The sequence below is a fragment of the Brachionichthys hirsutus genome, chromosome 15, assembly GCF_040956055.1.
Source record: "Brachionichthys hirsutus isolate HB-005 chromosome 15, CSIRO-AGI_Bhir_v1, whole genome shotgun sequence".
Classification (NCBI taxonomy): Eukaryota; Metazoa; Chordata; class Actinopteri; order Lophiiformes; family Brachionichthyidae; genus Brachionichthys; species Brachionichthys hirsutus.
The window spans coordinates 3,780,240-3,801,150 of NC_090911.1; the positions used below are offsets into that span (position 1 = coordinate 3,780,240).

The window sequence follows — 20,911 nt, forward strand, 5'->3', positions numbered from 1 at the left end:
TTTACGGGTTCTCGGGTTTCCTCCCACCTCCAGGAACACGCAGCGTGAATTGATCACTATTGATTGACTGCAGGTGAACGTGAGGGTGAACTGGGTTACCTGTCGCCCGATGTCAGGTGGGATAGGCTCCGGCGTAAAGACGAGTCGATGAATGAATGAATGAATGAATGAATGAATATCAGGCGCACTCAGTTGATGATTTCAAGTTTTATCGTTCAAAGCGCAATTCAACCTGCGGCCGCCGGAGCGCCCCACCCACACCCCCTCTCCGTGGATTTGGAGGCGTATTAGCGGTGGGGGGGGGGGGGCTGTCTGTGCTACTGGTAGTAAGAGAGAGTGAGAGGAGAGAGGCGGAGAGGAATTGACTCCTGTTTAAATGGAAAGAGCAGAGAGGAAAAGCGACGCAGAGTGTGGCGGTTCCATTTTACGCACGGGAGAAATGGAGAAACAAATCAAATAGAAGGAGCGGAGGAGAGAGAGGCGTCGTTCTTTGCTCTCTGCGTCTTTGACTCTTGTTGCTGGAGAGGATTCCGGTGAGATTCACCCGCGCAGGAAGGATTGATGGTCTTCTCGGAGAAGCGGCGTCGAGGGGAGCAACTGGAACGCGCGCCGCGCAATCATGGCAGATCTGTGGATCCTAACTTTGGCTTTCACTTTCAATCAAGGTGAGAGATATTGACACGCACGCGCGCATCCTGATCCGGCTCACGCGCCAACAGCACAAAGTTTCTGTTCTCCTTTGTGTCTGTCTGCGCTGGCAGCGCGTGTTTTTTTAAATTTACATGTCTGGCAGTGTGAAGTGTGTGTGTGTGTGTGCGTGTGTATGTGTGTGTGTGTGGGGGGGGGGGGGGTGTACACGCCACAGCTCTTTGGTGTGACCTTTAAGCATGGATAGGTAGATCCACAAACAAACGCAGAATGGGTCAACAGAACATTTGTAAAAGCGCGGCCCCCGAACACACACACACGCGCACACACACACACACACGCACACGCACACAGACTGCGCATAGCCTGCCAGCGGAGGATGATTGATGAGGAGAGGATTCAACGGAGTCTGGTAGCCGGGCTTTTAACATGGATCACACTGTATCAATTACTAACGCGCACACGCATTGAACACGCACACTCCTTCAATTTCTGCATGCGAGACAGTGGAGATTGGAACACAAGTGACCCTCAGTGTGTGAGAGAGTGAGCGACCAGAGACCCCAGTGCTTCTCCTCTTAACATGCAGGTAGAGTCTCCGGTGCTCGTGCCCGTGCGCGCGGCTCCGCTCCGCTGTACAATTACAGAACATCACCAGCAGGTGCCAAAAAAAAAAATCCTGTTTTACTGTAAAGACGGATTACTAATATTAACGTCCCCATTTATCGATCACCTTGATGGATTGCCATCTTTTTCTTTACACACACACACAAAGAGAGGATGCATGCAGTATTTACATTTGAGGTTATAGTCATGGTTTCAAAGGCTCAATTGATTGAGGTGGTGTGTGTGTGTGTGTGTGTGTGTGTGCGTGCGTGTGCGCGTGCCTGTCTCAGCACCTGGGTCCCCGTTGCTGCAGGCTATGATGTTGTGACGACACAGACGGTGATCTGCTGAGACAGAGCGCTGAGTATCCGCTGATAGTACAATAATACTGCGGTACCCAGACTGATTAGGGCTAACCTGCCCATCGTGTTGGACACACACACACACCTGTAAAGGAAAAGGGTAGAGAATTAAGCTGTATTATTCTCATAGAGAATTCAAGGGGGGGGGCAGCAGCAGAGCAGAAAGATGAAAGAACGAGACCGAATAAAGCAAGGAGGGTTAGGGAATGTCCATAAAAGAGGAGAAACGGAACACAAATGGAATAGAGTAGAAAGAGAACGGCGGAGAACAAAGCAGAGCAACAGAGAACAGAACCAGAACAGAGCAGAGGAGTAACAGAAAGGCAGGGAACAAAGCAGAACCAAAAGAGAACAGCAAAGAGTGGAGCGGAACACAAAACACAGCAGCTATAAGCAGAACAGTCCAGAAACGGAGCAGAACATCTACAGATCTGAACCGCTGCAGGCCTGTATTTGTGTTGTGAGCCCGCGGGTCGGCCTGATCTGTGCTCAGCCTGTCTGGGGTCCTCCGGGTGTATCTACCTGTGATTGACCATGCATCTATACGGGCAGCTGTAGACACACCTGGGCCCAGTGTGTGTGTGTGCTCGGTTATAGCTGCCGGCGCCGATCTGCCCACGGGCGAGGAAGCCCGGCTCTCGCAGTCTGTTCCTGAACAGCACTTTTGCTTGAGCCGAACATTTTTACAGCCTGATCATGCAAGCAAAGCAAGTAGAGCAAGTCTTGCCCTGCCAGCACCTGCCCCATCTCTCTTTCTCAAACACACACATAGACTTTCCTTCTCCCTCATTCCTCCCCTCCTCCTCCTCCTCCCACTCGTTTCTCCTGTCACAAGACTAGAGCACAGGCACAAATGTAAAGAGACAGAAAGATGGAGGCTGGGAGAGACGAAGAAAGGAAGAGACAGCGGGGTTCAGAGCTAATCTGTTGACAACAGGGGATGTTTGAGGATAAACCGAGGCAGAGAGCGAAGGGAGGCGGTCCACCAACATGGGCTCAGGGGCACCGGGGGTTCCTCAGGGAGCTGTCTGGGGATTCCTGTCTGAGCAGCAGAAGTACCTGCATGTAAGTTCAGGTCTGTGGTGAAATCAGGATTTAGACAAATGCATCACAGCAGAGGAGCAGGATCTTTATTTCTGTCATGAAAATCATCACTACAAATTCCAGTTTTCTTAAACGCTCACCACAAGTAGAAGCCTTGACCCCTCGCTAACTTTCCAAAGCAGTAGAAGCATTCATCTCAGTTACTGCACCAGCAGCAGAGGTCCCTAAAGGTTAGGATTTAAAATGCCCTCACAATAGAGCCCCAAAGGAAAGGAAAGACGCGTCGGAAGGAATCCCTTCTGAGAGGATCAATTAAACATGCAAAGAATGGGTGACCCTATTTCCTGATTGTTTCTTCCAGAAAATGTGATAAAGTCCCCCCCCCCCGTTCTTTTACACTAACATCGTCATCTCTTGTTCTTATCCACACTTTTGAAAACATGAAGGCTGAGAAGCAGGAATAAGTTAAGGCCCCCGCCCCAAAGTTGGGTTTAATTTTCTTATGATCACTGTCGCTCCATATTGAAAGGAGTCGAGCACATTGTCCTTGGTGCGTTTTATCATCGCCGCTGATGAGCATTGTGTGCATGAGTGTCCTCAGGATGAATCAGAGCGCCACCACTGGCCATCGGCGCCATCCGGTGCTGATCGGCCCATAAAAGCGCTTCTATGAAAGGATGACTGACTCTGTTGTTAAAAAGAATCCACTTCAATAAAACAAAATGTTGTACTCTCAAATGAAGATCGTTAAAAATGGCGTGACGAGCCGCGTTTAAGTGCAGAGTGGAGGTTGAAACGGTGCGTCAGTGGTGCAGGTTAGTGTGTGTGTGTGTGTGTGTGTGGGCCGCATCCCAAATCCCTGCAGGTCCGAGATCCGGATGGAGCAAGAGGCCTCATCCCGCAATCCCCTGCTGCTGGACACAACGTTCATTTCATTAGAAGTGTGTGCGTGTGTTTGATTGGGAGTGCATTAAGGGCGTAGGTCCTGACAGGAAGCGCCGGCTGGGATGAGGATTGACACTCGTCAATCTGGCTGACATGTCAGACGGAGTGTGGGAGGAGCTCTAGACTGGAAATGGAAGATGGGGGGAGACTTTCTGACCCAAGGTCAGATAAGGTCAACACGGAGATCAGAGGAAGAAGGTAGAGGAGTGAACAAGGGTCAAAGAAGAACGCGGGGACATGTTCTAATAGAAGGGCGGACGAGAGAAAAGTGAGACAGGGGAGGAGACAAAGCGTTGGAGCCAACGGGAGAAAGGCGAAGAAGTGCAGACGACAAGGAGGACAGAGGAAGGAGATCCGATTTACTCTGAGGAGTGACAGAGATGGGAGGAAGACAAAAACTGGAGGGGAGAAATTCAGAGGACTAGTTTAGGCTAGTGGAACCAGTCAAGAGTTAAAGAGGAGTAGAACGTGTTGGAGACATGAACAGGAGCAGATTGTTTGAGGTGGAGAGGGGAGCAAACAGACAGAAGGAGCAGTCAGAGAAAAGAGAAAGGAAAGCGAGTGCTAGCAGACTTATGATTGAGGGAATGAGATGAGAGGAAAGCAGAGGAGTCGATGAGGGGAGGGCTCTGATTCTGGTGGGAGGAAGGGGGACAGCAAAGAGGAGATGATCATGAGAGGAGGTGTGATTACCAATAGAACACAAACGGGAGGGAGGGGGGAAAGGAACAATGCATTATGGAGAAGACAACACATGATGGGGGGGGGGGGGGGGGTGACTTCTGAGATAGGAGAAGAAATAATGGAGATGAAAGGTGGAGCAGAGCATTGGGGGGGGGGACAGATTTGCTGTTTGACAATGACCAGGAACATAAGAATCATTAGATCAGGGGTGGGGAGGCAGGAGGTGATGAGGAAGAGGAGTGATAGTAAGAAAGAAGGGGAGGAGGTGTAGGAGTGTGGATGAGGGCAGGAGTGAAATCCTAAGAGGAGGAGAGCGGAGTCGGGGAGCAGAGATTTATGTGAGGGGAGGGCAGCAGCGAAGGAGCGCCGAGAAACAGCCAGCCCATTATAGAAGGGCTCTCCTGGGAGCGCCGGGCCAAGCAGCGCCATGCCAGCACCAAGCTCCGCCCCCTCAGCCCTCTGAGGATAAACAAAGTGGGTCTCCTGCCTCTGCAAGAGAATTCAATGAAGGCAATAAAAGGCTGCGGGCAACCCTGCTTCACGTTTTTGGATCTAAACTGACCAAGGAGAAGCTTTCAAATCGCTTCCTGCTCCACGAGGAGAATGTCCAGAGAGAGGACGGAGATCAAACACGCTCGTTGTGTCTCGCCTCCCGCCGTCCCACGCTGGACGACGGGACGACAGAACGGGCCTCCCACACGGAAATCCATTCAGACATCCTGATGAGAAATCAATCAATCAATCAATCTGATCCATTTCAAGATGGCCACTAGGTTTTACCTTTTGTCTTTGCCCTGGATTGTGCATGCTGCTGGATAGTGTGTGTGTGTGTGTGTGTGTGTGTGTGTTGCATTGAATCCCACCGTCCCATGTTATCAATGAAATACTGACATGATTTCAATTTACACAACAGATTATTCGTTTTGGTAATTCAATCACTCATGGACGGGGACGGGGACGGGAACGGGGACGTCACCTTTTACAGCAGAGTCGAGTTGGACATAGAGTCTGAACATCACAACTCAGAATGTAAACGTAACACAAGCTTCTCTACTTCTTTACTTTAGCTTTAGTTTAAACTACAATGCTAGTTGAATCTTTCTATTCATTCAGATTACGGGTCCGTGCCGTATAACATGGGATTAAAGTAGACTGCATCATCATATCAAACGTCAAGTCATTGTTTTTGCCTCGTCGTACTAATTCTATTAATGCAGCATATCTCATCCAATGAGAACTTCAGCTGAAGGAAAAGTTTGTAACATCTAATACTAACTCTGACAATCCTAATCCAATTTGAACGCGCCGCAGAGCCCGTATCTGCTGGCTGCACGTTCGCTTCATTTAGCATTAGCGCCTTTTAGTCTCCCCGCAGAGGCTTCTCCAAACTCATTTCCCTTATCAGAAAGCGAGCTTGTGTAACCAAAGGATTTCATTGCGTGGCTCGACGGCGTCACAATAAATCCCTCAATGCCTTTATTTCTGTTCCTGTGGCGGATTTTAAACGGTGATGAAGGGAGAAGCTAAGATGGAGATGGACAACATGATTACAGATGATGAAAGCTGGTATCCATCACCACCCACTCTGCTCGTGTTGCGTTCTCCTCTCCGTCAGCCCCCCCCCCATGTTTTAATGCAAGTCGATAACTATCAGGAGCTGATAACAGCCGGGCCCCCGCTTGGCTTGGCGAGGCTTGATGAGGCGAGAAGAGGAGCAGGCGAGAGCGGGGATTGGGTGAGGTGGGGGTATCTCCGCTCCGTGAAGCCTGATATGCCTGCGTGGGGGTGGGGGGGGGGAGATAAGGCAGCGTCTCGCCGTGGTGGCGGTGACATCACACGCCTCGGCTGTCCTGGGCCCGGCTAATGAAGTCGCGGGTCACAGCTGGAGGTCACCCCTTTGTGCCGTTTGTCGTTGCAGCTTGTGCTCGTGTCGTTTTACCAAAGCGACGTCCTGACGAGTCATAGTGGGGATGCTGCGCACGTTTCCCGGTGCACCAGGGTGGCTAACACACAATAGCAGCGTCCTGAATAATGCAGCAGCCATTAGATTCACGATTCACACCTGTGGCTCGTCTTCTATCAGGCTGTCTTCCGTTAGAAAGCTGGTCTCAGGACGCGGACGCGGGCGAGTCGCTTGATTCCACTTCCTTTGTTGCATTTGTTGTTTGTCTAAGGCGCCAATATGAAGCATTCCCTCACTAAAACGTCTTAAAATCACATTCTGCCGAAGGTTGTGATGAGTAACCATCGATGGCATGGGAGATGGGCGTCACAATGGAGCAGAGGATAGCGCTGTCGTGTCGCCTCGCAGCAAGAAGGTTCTGGGTTTGATTCCTATCTGTGTGGCGTTTGAACGTTCTCTCCGTGTCTGCGTGGGTTTTCTCTGCACGGCGCATAAAGGGAGATGTGTGTGTGTGTGTGTGTGTGTGTGTGTGAAGCGAAATAGACGAGTAGGTCTGCATGCTTGTGATTGAGAGAGAGGGGGAGGATGAGTAAGATGGGGCAAATGAAAGAAAGAGGATGCCTGTTGGGGAGAGCGAGAGAAAAGGATAATTTCTTAGCTCTTCTTTTAAATAAGTCTGTTTCTATAGCAACCATCCAACCAGCCGCTGCGGAGGGAGGGAGGGAGGGGGGGGAGGGGGTGGAAAGTGGGGGGTGAGAGACAGAGGGAGAGGAGGGAGAGAAGGAGAAACAAAGTTGCCATAGCAACGAAGAAATTGGGAGGAAGAAGCACTTGGAGAAACTTTAAAAAGAATATATGCGCCTGGGAGAAAACGTAAAAGACAAAGATGTAAGTGACTTAACGGGACTGCAATAACAGTAATCCAGCAGTGGTGGGCAAGTTAATCCTTGTTTTTTTTTTATTAATGATTGAATACTTATTGATAAGTGATTACTGGACTTTATCTAGAGGCCTGACTTCAGCTCTGAATAGGTTTATTTCCGGGGGAAACAGAGACGGTTTCCTGGAGCGCTTCCAGTATCCGGATCAGCATGAAGACTTTCCTGGTTGAATATCAAGTAGGAAGTGATGAGCCGCGTTCTAAAACATGTTTCTGATTGCGGCCTGGTGCAATCTTTACGTCTGCTTTGATTGGCTGATCCTTTTCCAACTCGCACCGACGGGCAGAATGGCAGCCTATCAGAAGGCAGCTGCGTCTGTCGCTGGATCTATGGCACGCTAGCAATCAGTATGCCAGAGAGGCTTTTGGGAATGTTGAAGTGCCCTCGGAGTCGGATCTGCATCCCAAATGCCCCCCCGCCCCCCAGACACTTCCCCGGTGAGCTGCCACCATGAGGCCGCAACGTATCGTAGCTTGATTGAGTTGATTTTCTGACCCACGGGCACTGATTTGTTGGGATGTCATTTAAATGGTAACTGCATGCAGTTTCTCAATCTCATGGGTAAAAGTTATTATGAGGTAAAATGTCGATTTGCAGAGGGAGTTTAAACTTTAATTCCATGTCCTAGTTTATGTTTAAGTTGATGCTGATAGGGCACAGCAGCCCCAACAAAACTGTGTAGGATGTATAAAGAGGCGGGCTTTGTAGTGAAAAGGAAACGAAGCAGGCTGCAGCTCTGGGATTCCTGTTCTAATGCGTCCTGTTGTGTGTTAGCAGGAACACAAACGACAAACAACACGATGAGTTTCATGCAACCCGGCGGGGGGGGGGGGGTTATTGGTCTTGGCCCAGAACAGATTCTTTCAGCATTGGACCTTTGACTTGTCAAGAGATCAACTACAAGCATCCTCCGTGTGTCTGATTGAGTGGCAGATCTGGTGCAGACCCGACAGCGATCCAGATCCAGATGTTTTGGGTGGGTTCTACTGGGCCAGGATTTGATTCGGTGACTACTGAGAGCTGTTATGTTTGCTGCAGCGCTAATTTATGCCCTTGACTACCTTCCTTGCCATCAATGACAGCCGAGCAGATGGTAGATGTAGAATTTAAAGCCACCCACATTCCAAACTACAGAGAGAGCAGTGTAAAAATAGGGTTGTTCAATAATCCAAGAGACTTTTGAGCAGTAAACATATTAATGCTTTAAAGTACTATAGTAACTCTGATGCTTTAAACACTCCTGTATTTTCAATACGGATCAAAATCACATGATTCATGAGGTTGACTCATTTGGGTATGTTGAAGGCACCACGATGAAACAAATACAGTCTAACGTCAAACTAGTGTCCAGCCGGGATGTTGTTAATGAATTTCCTTTGAAATAAAACGTATTCATTCTTGGTCTCCTGCTAAGCTCTGTAAATATTCGATAAACCCGTGAGCAGCATCACGTCCAGCCAGCAGAGAATGAGCTGCAGGGATGATCGTGGTCACGACGGCCGCCTGATTGTCCGTTCTCAGCTCTTGACCACATGACCCCCATCTCTGCGTGGAGAGGGCGAGTGAGCAATGAGAGACATGTAGTGGGGAGACAGAGAGCGAGCACCAGAGTTCCGACCGCACTGATCGCACAGGCATCCAGGCTTTCCCCCCCAAAAGCACTGGAGCAAGTGATCGGAAATCCGAATCCTGGCAGGTCATAAATTTGAATTTGTGATTGAGATGGGCCTTAAACAATTCCCACCCGGAATTACTGTCGTGAAGATTTTAAGGATTTTTCCTTTCCTTATCCCTACAAAGGACAGTCATAAATATAAAACAGACCTTTTCAAATAAAAGAGCACAGCCAGCATGGCTGCCTTGCTCATGGCCCATGCAAATATTCGACTACATGTACTTCTCTATCCGATGACGGCTGACTTTCTCCTTAGAATGTTCTGCATTATATTTGACACAAGCGAAATCAACAAACAATGAACATCAACTTATTTTTTTATACTTTAAAAGCCTTTTTTGTTTTTGCAAAGGAGCTGTGTATCAGGAATAATTTAAGTTTCAATTATTCTAAAACCTTTTCCGACATCAGTTTCCCGTTGGAATGTGGGTGCACGACTTTTCATTCTCGGCTGAATCAGAATCTTCCATGCTGCAGCTTTCTTACCTGTTTTGTTAAACGCACAGGAAATGGCTCTAAGATTTGACCTTTGAAGCGGCTCGCAGGGCGTCAACCTGCTCCTTGTATTCGAGATGGAGCAGGGTAACATTAATGGGGTCTGGAAAAAGATTTCCTGACTATTCCCCAACCAATGACTTAATCCCTTGTAATTAGTCTTCTTGTTTGAAAAGGAGGACGCGCTCTCTGACTCCCCCTCTGTGCTTCCCCAGTTGGAAGATCCTTTGTGGAGCATTCTGCCTGTCGACATCCACAGTCTGGCTTTGAACAGCAGTTATCATGATTTACATTTGTCATACTCAACTTCACAGGGATAATTATTTTTCAAGGGAAATGAGAATTTTAATTAGACATAAACAAAGTGTAATTTTCCTGTCTGAATAAGCATTTTTTTTTTTTCTCATGCACTCAGACATCCCGGGGAAGAAGCGCTCATCGCTTTCTTCTTTTGCGTTCACGAACGATGGTTACGTGATGAATTCACTGCAGCAGAAAATGAGGAGCACATTTCAGTTCTGGCTGAGCCCACACAGGACAGCTGTCTATTTTAAGCTATAGCTGCTGGCCAGCGAACCATTATCCTGTTTTACACCCAGAGCAAATAGCCATTAGCCATTATCTGCAAGCCAGTTAGCCAAAAGACATCTGCTGCACACTGAAACGAGTCTGCCTTAAAGTGCTGGAAACATAATATATAATAATGACCCGACGCAGCGGTAAGCGAAGGAGCAACAAAGGAGGCGTTGCCTAGCATGCAACAACATTTCATTTATTATTATCAGAAACATCCAGATGTTATTTCAATTAAGAGCAGAACTCCTTGCGCAAATTCAATTACGCAAAGTTATACCTCGGCTGACCTCAGATGGAAGTGCCGTATGGCAGCTAGCTGGTTAGCCGTTAGCTGGCTGCCCTGCTGGGTGGCAGTGAGCTCATTGAGCCCACACTGCTGCCACTGGCCCTCAGTGTAAATCTACCGGCCAGGCCTGGCAGTGACATTCAGCAGCAGTCGGGTCAAGCAGCTTGACCCGTGCCACAGGCCCTTTCACTTCCACAATGCTCCGATTAAGTGATACAATAGTCGTCAATCCGCTGGCGTGTTTGCTGAAGCGCAATTAGCAGCGTCCGATAAGCATTCTGGGGACGTTTCCCAGCTACATGATTTAGTTTTGCTGAATTGGCTCAGCCAATGATACTGGACACGGGCCTTGTATCACACACTTGATGAAACAACAGATTGTCTTGTATGCCATCCAACCCAGAAGGATGCTGCACGCTGTAATGATTCACACCATCCAGCAGGGTCTTTCCTGCATGCCTTCATCTGCTGCTGACTGGAAAAGCCGGAGCAGCACAAATGTGCATCGGGTTTTAATTGCTTGGGCTCAGGCCACATAAACGGGGGGGCGGGGGGGCACTCCGGACCGTAGCGCCGCGGCACAGGAAGGAAGGCTTCCCACTTCCTTCATCTGCGTCTGTGTGTGGAACCTCTCCTCTCTCAGGATCCCACCGTTAGTGTTACCATGGCGATGGCATGTTTTCTAGACCCCTCCTTCTGAACCGCTACTACTACCACCTCTCTTTTCCCTCCATCCTTTCACTCGCAGGTTTCAGTGTTACCATGGCGACGCATGTCTGTCTGCTGTCTGCCTGCTACCTGTTTCACATGCTGCCCTATCTCAGCAGGTCAGTCTGTCTGTGTCTTTGTCTGCTGCTGGGTGCTTGTGTCCTTGTGTCCTTGTGTCCCTGGCGTCCCGTCTCTGCTTAGCCTTTGTGTGCTTTATGTTTTACGTCTGTGCGTTGGTTGTCTCGCGGTTTCCCCGCGTCCGTCCTCTGTTTGTTTTCTGTCTCGCTGCTTGTCTGGCCACCACCAGGCTTGTCCAGCTCTAATCCATCCTCTCTCCTCTCTCCGGTCTGCTGCCTGGCATTGTTGCCCCCCTAACACCAACCCCTCCCTTCTTTTTCCACTCCCGCTTCAGTTGTATGCTCCCATATTAAAACGGCATCCACTGACTGTCACTGGGAACGTAGAGGGAAAGAAAAAGGAGTGATTTAGGTAATTTTTGCAGACGGCAGCTGTTGCTATGGTGACACAACTTTTGGATTTGCTGGGCAGAGAGTGAGGGATAAATGGAGGGATAGAAGTAAATGTGTGAGAATAAGACAAGAAGGGGTGCTTGTGCCTGGTTCTGATGGCGCAAGCTGGCCGTGGTTGGTCCTTTCAGCATTTAAACCAGAACACACCACTTTGGGAAGAGACCTAAAGGCACCTGGCGATGTCCCGAGAACCCATGTGGCCCTTTGGGTTTAGATCCAGTCACTGGAAATCATTGTTCTCTGTTTATGAAAGTGTGTGCCTTGCTTTTAAAATGAAAAGCATCAATGAGTGCTGATGCATCCAGAAAAGCACTTCATTAGGCTCTCAGGGGCCCGATCTGGCCCCGTGTTGTTATCTACCTCCCGCAATTAAAGAACATAGTAAATCAACTGTGCTGAATCAAGAACATGTTTGTACAAAGGTGAGTCCACATGAACCCAAATGAACCCCATCGAGTATTTTCTTTGTCTCTTTGAATCCTGTTCTAAACATGCTCAGCACAAAACGGAACATTTAGATTTAACCTCCCCACCAAGTGCTCCTGCATTTAGAAAAAACACTTTATTATAATATGCATCTGAATATTCATAGTAGGCAGGCGGCGGGAGGGAAGCTACGCGAGCCCTGCCGCGGGATATTGATGTAGCTCTGTGGAATTAGCTGTGAAACTGCTATTGATTCAAGCTGCGAGGACTGGAATGTGAAATTCGGAGGGGATGCAGAAAATGGCAAAAGACCTTATCAATGAACTTGGGGAAAGAAAGGAAGAGTAAAAAAGAGTGAGGACTCAGCAGAAGAGGAGAGAAAGGAAAGGCAGATTATCCTCTGGCAGAGAATTGAATTAAAGGGAGACAGAAGGAGAAAGTGTCTGAAGCAGGAAGAGGAGATTATCAAGCAACACAGAAGGGGAATGAGAAATGAAAGAGGCAAAGCTGAACAAAAGGGAGGCCAAGAAAGAATGACTACAAAAAGTGCATGAATTAAAGAAAGAAAGAGTTTGATTAAGGAACCAAAGAAGGCATAGTCGGATGAAAGAAGATGAAATAAGCTTAAAAGACTGAGAGAATGCTGAGAGGTCAGGGCTCGCTGCAAGTGGCGCTTCAGCCTGGAGACGTGGCGCTGCAGAAAACGCTGCCAGTTGTTGATGTCAGAGTCAGGATGCCGACAAATGTCAAAGTTTACATTTCATTAAAGGAGGGAGGAGGGAAGGAGAGGAGGAGGAAATGCCACGCATGCCATTAAGTGGCCAGAGCAAACCACAGACAGAAATGAGAGAGAAATGCAGGAAATGGAAGAAAAGTGGCGGAGGATGAGGAGGAGGAGGAGGAGGAGGAATAGACCACCAGACGCTGATGGATAGAGAAGGGGCTTTCACAGCAGACGATGAGGCGCTGGATTCACAGCCGCTGACCTTTGAAAACGGATTTAACATTTTACACGGCAGCACTTCACATTCTGATGGCCTCCGTGTTTGTTCTCACGTTGTCACGGAAGCCTCGTATTATTCGCTCTGATTGTCTTTTGAGATGTTCAGAACTCCCAACAGCAACAATGAACTGATGCACGAGCCCATACTAGATGTTGTTGTGGGATTATAATGTAAACGTTTAGCCCTGTTTGATTTGTAAATATCTGTCATTAAAAGACAGACCTTTGGCTTTTTGTTGAAGCTTCGTCATCGCCTGTGTTTTTCTCAAATGAAAGTTTCAGTAATTTGTACATGAGGTTTTAGATCAGGGGTGGGCAATCATTTTGACTCGCGGGCCACAATAGGTTTTAAAATTTGACAGAGGGGCCGGACCGAGAACAGATGGACGAAGTATTTGTGTGAGCTAATATAAATGACACATGAAAGCTATTGCATTAAAGGATTTGGCCTTTTACAGGTAGCATTACAGGGATTAGGTCAAATGAATGAGGTTTAATTATAATACAATTTTATTTAATGATATAATTTGGACAAGTTTGGCGGGCCGGATTAAAAAGACCAACGGGCCGCATATGGCCCCCGGGCCTGGGTTTGCCCATGCCTGTTTTAGATCCTACAAAAACTCTCTTTTGTACATTAAGTTAGTATTATGTAGTAAAATAAAGTGATTTCATCTGGGGTAATACTATGTATGTATGTATGTACATATATGTAGAAAGAGTAATACATGCTACTGTGTGACTGTACTTGTACTCTAACATTCTATCTAATAAATATATTCATATTCATATTCAGGCAGAAATCCACCAAGCCATCTTTTCCTGCCACATTAACATTAAATACATCTAAACAGTCTCACCAACCGTCTGCTGTGGACATCTTGTCCAACATTAAGACAATTCGAGACAGCATGTCCAACACAGTTGATGCCACAAATACAACAGGCCAGCCTTTATTGCCCTTTTCCAGGCTTCCATCATGGAAAAGCACAAATGAACACTTTGGTTTGGCAGAAAAGGTAAACTGCATTCACGCCGGTAAACACGAACGACCTGTCAGAATGTGCTCTGGCAGGCTTCACAGCATCGTCGCTGATGCACCAGTACGCCTCACTGTTGTTTCCTCGGGGCTGGGGGGTGGGGGCGTTTGAAACCAGTCTGGGCTCTGTTCTCATGTCTTCCATTGAAGGCTGCTGTTGGTTCAGGCTGAAGAGGAGCTGAGTGGGTTGTGATTCACAGCGAAAGAGAGCTGGAGTGTGTGACGGGTCTGTGGGGAAACACTGGAACAGGTTTGTTGCAGTGTTTTCTGAAATGACAAAGCGTGAGTTCACACACAGAAACACACACACACACACACACTCACACACACACACACACAAATACACACGGATTATGGAGAAATAAAATGTGCAAAAAACCATGATAACAAAGACATATGCACTCAGCCTTTGTCTCAAATGTTGAAACTGCAGATATGTGGCTGTACTGTGTGTGTGTGTGCGTGTGTGTGTGTGTGTGTGTGTGTGTGTGTGTGTGTGTGTGTGTGTTCCTACGTGCTGCCGAGAGTCCTGTGACTGGGATTTCCTCCTCCAGCCTCCTCTGCATCTCCCTCCACCGCCTTCATACCACGTCTAATGAGGAGCCTTCTCCTCCACTGTCTGTGTCTCTTCTAAACACACACACACACACACACACACACGCACCATAATCAACTCCACAGTGATGCCTTTCATTTCCCTCCTCCCTGCAGGAGTCGGTCACAAAAACATTTTTTTTTTCATTTTTAAAGTAAAAAAAAAAAAAGAATCAATGAAAAATTCATCAAATTGAAAAAGAAGTTGTGTGTGTGTGTGTGTGTGTGTGTGCATGTGAATTAAGTCTGCAGAAATGGAACTGATGCATCTTTTCTGTGTCACTGCTAATGTTGCATGTCACAAGAACCTCCAGGGGGCTGCAGTCCGCACACACACACACACACACACACACACACATGTTTCTGCTCAGCATCATGGGAGTTCACACTCTGGATATTAAGGGAGGAATGAGTGCATGTATCTGCTGTAAAACTACTCTGCTTGTGATACCTGACACACACAGTGTGTGTGTGTGTGTGTGTGTTCTGCTCTAATGCAGAGGTTGACCTCAGGCTATCAGCTAATTAAAACTAATTCGAGAGAGAGAGAGAGAGAGAGAGAGAGAGAGAGAGAGAGAGAGGGGTGTCTTATTGAGGATCTACGGCCACGCAGCCCTCAGTCACAAACGTTTGTACTGCATAAATAACTTTCTGCCTATAAATTAGATTAGATTAAGTGATTAATTGAAAATAACAAGAAATCATGGAGTTAAAATGTTAGCAGAAAATCTCATTCCCTCTAGAATGTGTGTTTGTCCTCGGTCCTCGAGGATATTCTCACTTCGCAGTAACATTAACTTTATCTCATTTGATAAATCTCAGTATAATCCTAGAACCAAACGCAGACCCGGAATGAGTTGAGACATGAGGCGCTCCCTTCCTGCCACTCGGACCACTGCTCTCATCCAATCAAAGCGCCACGAGGCCGGTGGCCCTGTTGAACTTCCCGCCTCATCCCAGAGGTTTAATGACTGGATGAGGTTGGGGTCAGTTTAATTCTAACAATATTTTTCTTTGGAAACGATTGAATCACGATTCTGGTTTTGCAGCGTCAGAGAATGAAATCCACCTTCATGACTTTTTATTATTTTGGGTTTTTTTTTCATAAACTGAGGAAATTAATTATTTGTTCACATAAAACTTTAATATCAAAACATCTTCTGAGATCTTCCACTGCAGTTTGATCAAAAGAATAAAACGTAGAGCGTGAATGAGTATAAATGAATGAATGAATATTGGATGTGTAGAACAGGAATCTAAGCAGCGAGAGAGAAGACGAGTGGTTTTATTCCTGATGCTGAACACACTCCTCTATTATTCTGTTGTTCTCATTCTTTACTTCCTTTCATGTGTGTAAAGCTTCATTGAGTCGAGCAGAATGTGACTGACAGACTTCGAGGTCGGGAGGTAGAAGCACAGAAGGAACACAGGATGTTCATGTTTATTCACACAACAGATATACAATCGATGTCTCGTTGTATAATTCATGCCTCATTTAAATATTTCAATGTCAACAAGCCAATTAGAAGTGGAGCAGAGGAGGAGGAGGAGGAGGAGGAGGGTGTAGTAAGGGATGAAGCGAAAGGGGGAAAGCCTGGGCTGAAGTTTGATCCGTTCGTTGTGTCCCCCCTTGTCCCACTTACATGTCCCGATGGACGCCAGAGAAGGAGGGAAGGGCGGGGTGTGTCCATGTTCATGTGTGTGTCTGAGCAAACATGAGAAACACGAGAGATAAACAGATAAATAGATCGCAATAGACAGATAGGCTGACAGGGAGGGGGGAAAGATGGATGAAGATGGTAAACACACACACACACACACACACACACACGCACAGCAGGGAGTGATTGACAGAGACCGACAGACTGAAAAAAGGATGAGTAAAGGAAGAATGACAGAGGGGAGGGGAAAGACATGCGGATCCACAGACAAACTCAAGCAGACAGCAAAGACACAAACAGGGAGACAGACGGACGGACAGACAGTCACTTCCTGTATTTGTCCGTTTGTCTCCTCGGCTGCTCTGTTTAGCAGCTCCTGAGCTTGTTGTCAAATATTAGCTTTGCTGCCTCGACAGCAGCGACGCGCCAATAAAGCGGCTTTATTTTGTTTTGTTTTATTGAATGCATATTTTACAAGACAGGATTTTTTTCTTTTTTAAGTCTCCATTATAATTAAACAGGAAGTTCCAGATTCTTTTTTTTATCCAGGCGGGTATCTGGATCACTCTGAAAATGTAACGGGATCTAAATTAGACAAAGACCCTTCACATTTCTTTCCATTCTGGATCCATCCAGCAGTTCCATCATCCTGCTCATGAAGCTTTCTGGGGGCGTCTGTACCCTCCCCACTATCTGGGGGTGTCTGTACCCTCCCCACTATCTGGGGGTGTCTGTACCCTCCCCACTATCTGGGGGTGTCTGTACCCTCCCGCTCTCTGGGGGTGTCTGTACCTTCCCCGCTATCTGGGGGTGTCTGTACCCTCCCGCTATCTGGGGGTGTCTGTACCCTCCCCACTATCTGGGGGTGTCTGTACCTTCCCGCTCTCTGGGGGTGTCTGTACCTTCCCCGCTATCTCGGGGTGTCTGTACCCTCCCCACTATCTGGGGGTGTCTGTACCCTCCCGCTCTCTGGGGGTGTCTGTACCTTCCCCGCTCTCTGGGGGTGTCTGTACCCTCCCCACTATCTGGGGGTGTCTGTACCCTCCCCACTATCTGGGGGTGTCTGTACCCTCCCGCTCTCTGGGGGTGTCTGTACCTTCCCCGCTATCTGGGGGCGTCTGTACCCTCCCCACTATCTGGGGGCATCTGTACCCTCCCACTATCTGGGGGTGTCTGTACCCTCCCGCTCTCTGGGGGTGTCTGTACCCTCCCCACTATCTGGGGCTGTCTGTACCCTCCCCACTATCTGGGGGCGTCTGTACCCTCCCGCTATCTGGGGGTGTCTGTACCCTCCCGCTCTCTGGGGGTGTCTGTACCCTCCCCACTATCTGGGGGGTGTCTGTACCCTCCCCACTATCTGGGGGCGTCTGTACCCTCCCGCTATCTGGGGGCGTCTGTACCCTCCCGCTCTCTGGGGGTGTCTGTACCCTCCCCACTATCTGGGGGCGTCTGTACCCTCCCGCTATCTGGGGGTGTCTGTACCCTCCCGCTCTCTGGGGGTGTCTGTACCCTCCCGCTCTATGGGGGTGTCTGTACCCTCCCGCTCTCTGGGGGTGTCTGTACCCTCCCCACTATCTGGGGGTGTCTGTACCCTCCCCACTATCTGGGGGCGTCTGTACCCTCCCCACTATCTGGGGGTGTCTGTACCCTGGACAACGGGGTGTCACCCTGCGTGCATACTATTTGCACGGCAAGTGTGAACGGCTGTTTTCAGCCGGCCTGTTTGGTCCGGTGCAGCTTACAGATGTCTGACTGGGGTCACCACTCGCTTGTTCCAGCTCCTGTTACTGCTCATAGCGCTCTTAGAACATTAAAGACGAGCTCCAGGACGTGAGCTCAGGAGTCTCAACTCTGCTGTTAAGATATATTTCCTTTGAGAGATCACAGCTGTGCTGAGGCAGAGAGAGGAAGAGTGATCCCACCATTACCTTAATTCTGCCCCTGCAGCAAGTTTCTCTCAGACCGCTTCTGGAAATGTGTGTTTTTTACCCAGAGACAAACCTGATGCAGTCTAATTATCGGATAAAAGAGAGTCATGGTCCCCTGAGGAGACACATTTGGAAGCCACGAGTCCACTGATGGACTTCAGTGCTGTTAAATAGACAGATAAACGCTTGCTTTTGCTGGAGCTAAACCTTAGCTTAGATGTTACACCTACAGAACAGACAAGTCTTTAGGTTTCTGAACACGCACACAAAACAACAATATTCTGATTTCTCCTTTTAATAAAACAGGCTGTGATTTAAACTTGGTATAACGCTGAAAAATAAGCAGGATTAAAAGTTCAGGCTTTCAGATATTGCCAGATCTGAGACATTCTGTGTGCGACTGAGTTCAAATCAGCACATACAGACATGAAAGGCCTTTTTCATAGTCCACATTTTTTGCAAAGGCAAGAACAGATCTTCAAAGTTTTTAGGCACTGAGGTGTCTGAAACTGAGAAACCCTATTAATGTTGGATGGCGCTCTGCTGTGGAGTTCTGGCAGAACAGGGCCTCCAACACAGAGCTTTAGCCCCCCCCCCCCCCCCCCCCACCTTCAATGCAGCTCTGTTACATTTTTAAGAAGCACAGAACAGCAAGGAGACGACATGAAAAGAACATTATCTGCATGTCCATCAGGCAATGGAAGAAGATATTTCCATGCAGACAGCTGTTCAGTCAGATGCTGCATGGCATGCTTTCATTTCGGAGATCTTTTAGTTTAATCATGCCTTTTGCATTTTGCGATGCACCGCTGCACTGCAGCATGTGGGAGGTCAGGATTTACAAAGAACACCTGACAAAGGTTCTCTTTTAACCTGCAGTCCTTCGCTTTTCCACCTTTTGTGAGCATAAACCTGACATTTAAATTCAGCTTTTCTTGTTCTTGGAAAAAAGCCCAGTTCTGATGCACTAACTGCAGCAGCGGCATGAAAATGTACTGTGCAGCTTATGAACGATGAGATTAAGCTGCGTGAGCGTTTTAATTGGATGGATTTTGTCCTGTTTCACGTCGTCATTAGGAGGAAAGTATCCTCTACGCTTTCTGCACACACGGCTCCACAGCAGAATCTCATCTCGCTCACATCAACAATTCTTACCGAAGGGGAAATCGTGCAGCGGTTGCTGACGCAGGTCATTATAATGACTAATCTGCTCATAACCTACTGCAAACATTTCATTCACACTTAAAGGAACTTTCTTTAAACTCCACATTTTATCACATTGCGGTGCATCATCTGTATGAATCAAGGTGTGTTTTGTATGACTTGTTTTCCATCTATACATTAAATTGAGATAATGATCACAGATTGCTGTGTCATTTAAAGGGATTTACTTCTGTCGAGAGGGCAGAAACAGGAATATTAATTATAATTATGGAAAAGTTTGCTTTCCTGGACTTTGTTTTTTAATTAGTGTTGTTACTTTTTTTTCCAAATATGTAATTATATTTCATTTCTTATCAAACCTTTCACCCCCTTAATTACTTTTATGTACACATTTAATCTTTCCCAAATAATTCTAATACATTTAGAAAGTAGAGATGATGCAGCTGGTTTAATGATGCCGATGAGCTGGCGACTCATCCAAGGTGTAGTCAGATGGGATATGCTCCAACAGCACCCGAGACCCACAAGTGGCTGTAGAGACGATTGAGGTGGATGGATGGATGGATGGATGAATGGATGGACGGATGGGTGGATGGATGGACGGGTGGGTGGGTGGATGGACGGGCGGATGGATGGATGGGCGGATGAATGGATGGATGGATGGGTGGATGGATGGATGGGCGGATGGATGGATGGATGGGCGGATGAATGGATGGATGGATGGGCGGATGAATGGATGGACGGATGGGCGGGTGGATGGATGGATGGGTGGGTGGATGGATGGATGGGCGGATGGATGGATGGATGGGTGGATGGATGGATGGAGGGGCGGATGTATGGATGGATGGATGGATGGATGTATGGATGGATGGATGGATGGATGGAGGGGCGGATGGATGGATGGGCGGATGAATGGATGGATGGATAGATGGATGGATGGATGGAATGGCAGAGTGCTGCGTAGCGACAGCTAAGCTAACCTTTGCCACCGCCGAGTGGATCGCCGTGTCCTGCAGGCCCGTTATCAGTAGCTGGTGAGACTTTGATGCTTTCTCCAGATCCTCTCAGAAGAACTGTCCGCTCTGCAGCCTCAAAGGGACGGTTGTCTCTAAAACACACGGATGTAAAGGACAGACTGCAGAGCTGATGGCACAAGCTTTTATTTTGTTAACATTCCCACGGTGGAACCGCTCTTCATTGGTTTGTTGGCTCATAAACTCGAAAGAAAAGCATCAAAACAAAGCTAAGATAGTTATATCTAGTTATAACCGCAGTAAAGTCAAGAGTAATGTACTATTATTTTGAACGTGAGATTCCACATTTTATCACATGCAGCATTCACACAATTGACCTGCTCAGTGTACCAAAACGCGCACACACACACACACACACACACTTCTTCCTGCCTCATGCTTTTTCACTCTGTGCTCATTTGATGATGTTAATGTCAGCAGACATGTACAGTGTGCTACAGTGTGTGTGTGTGTGAGAATGTCTCTGTGTGCTTTTGAGCATGTGTGTGAGAGTTGGCATGTTGAAACACAGTGTGTGTACGTGTGTGTACTTTCCACTCGTATAAACCAATTAACAGGACACCACAGCAGCATGCCCCCCCCCCCTCCTCCTTCCCCAAACGAAGAGGTGAATTAAACATCACCACGACCAGATGGAATGAAATCAGAGAGAGAGAGAG

General features: G+C 47.7%; 1 protein-coding gene across 1 annotated transcript in view; it reads left to right on the top strand.

The window, feature by feature from the left end:
• The first annotated feature begins 619 nt into the window (after nucleotides 1-619).
• Nucleotides 620-20,911, top strand: part of kirrel1b (kirre like nephrin family adhesion molecule 1b) — a 45,258-nt gene continuing 24,966 nt past the window's right edge. The window contains exon 1 of the mRNA XM_068748834.1: nucleotides 620-665. Within this exon, the coding sequence (XP_068604935.1) occupies nucleotides 620-665 (46 nt within the window). The remainder of the gene's footprint in view (nucleotides 666-20,911) is intronic.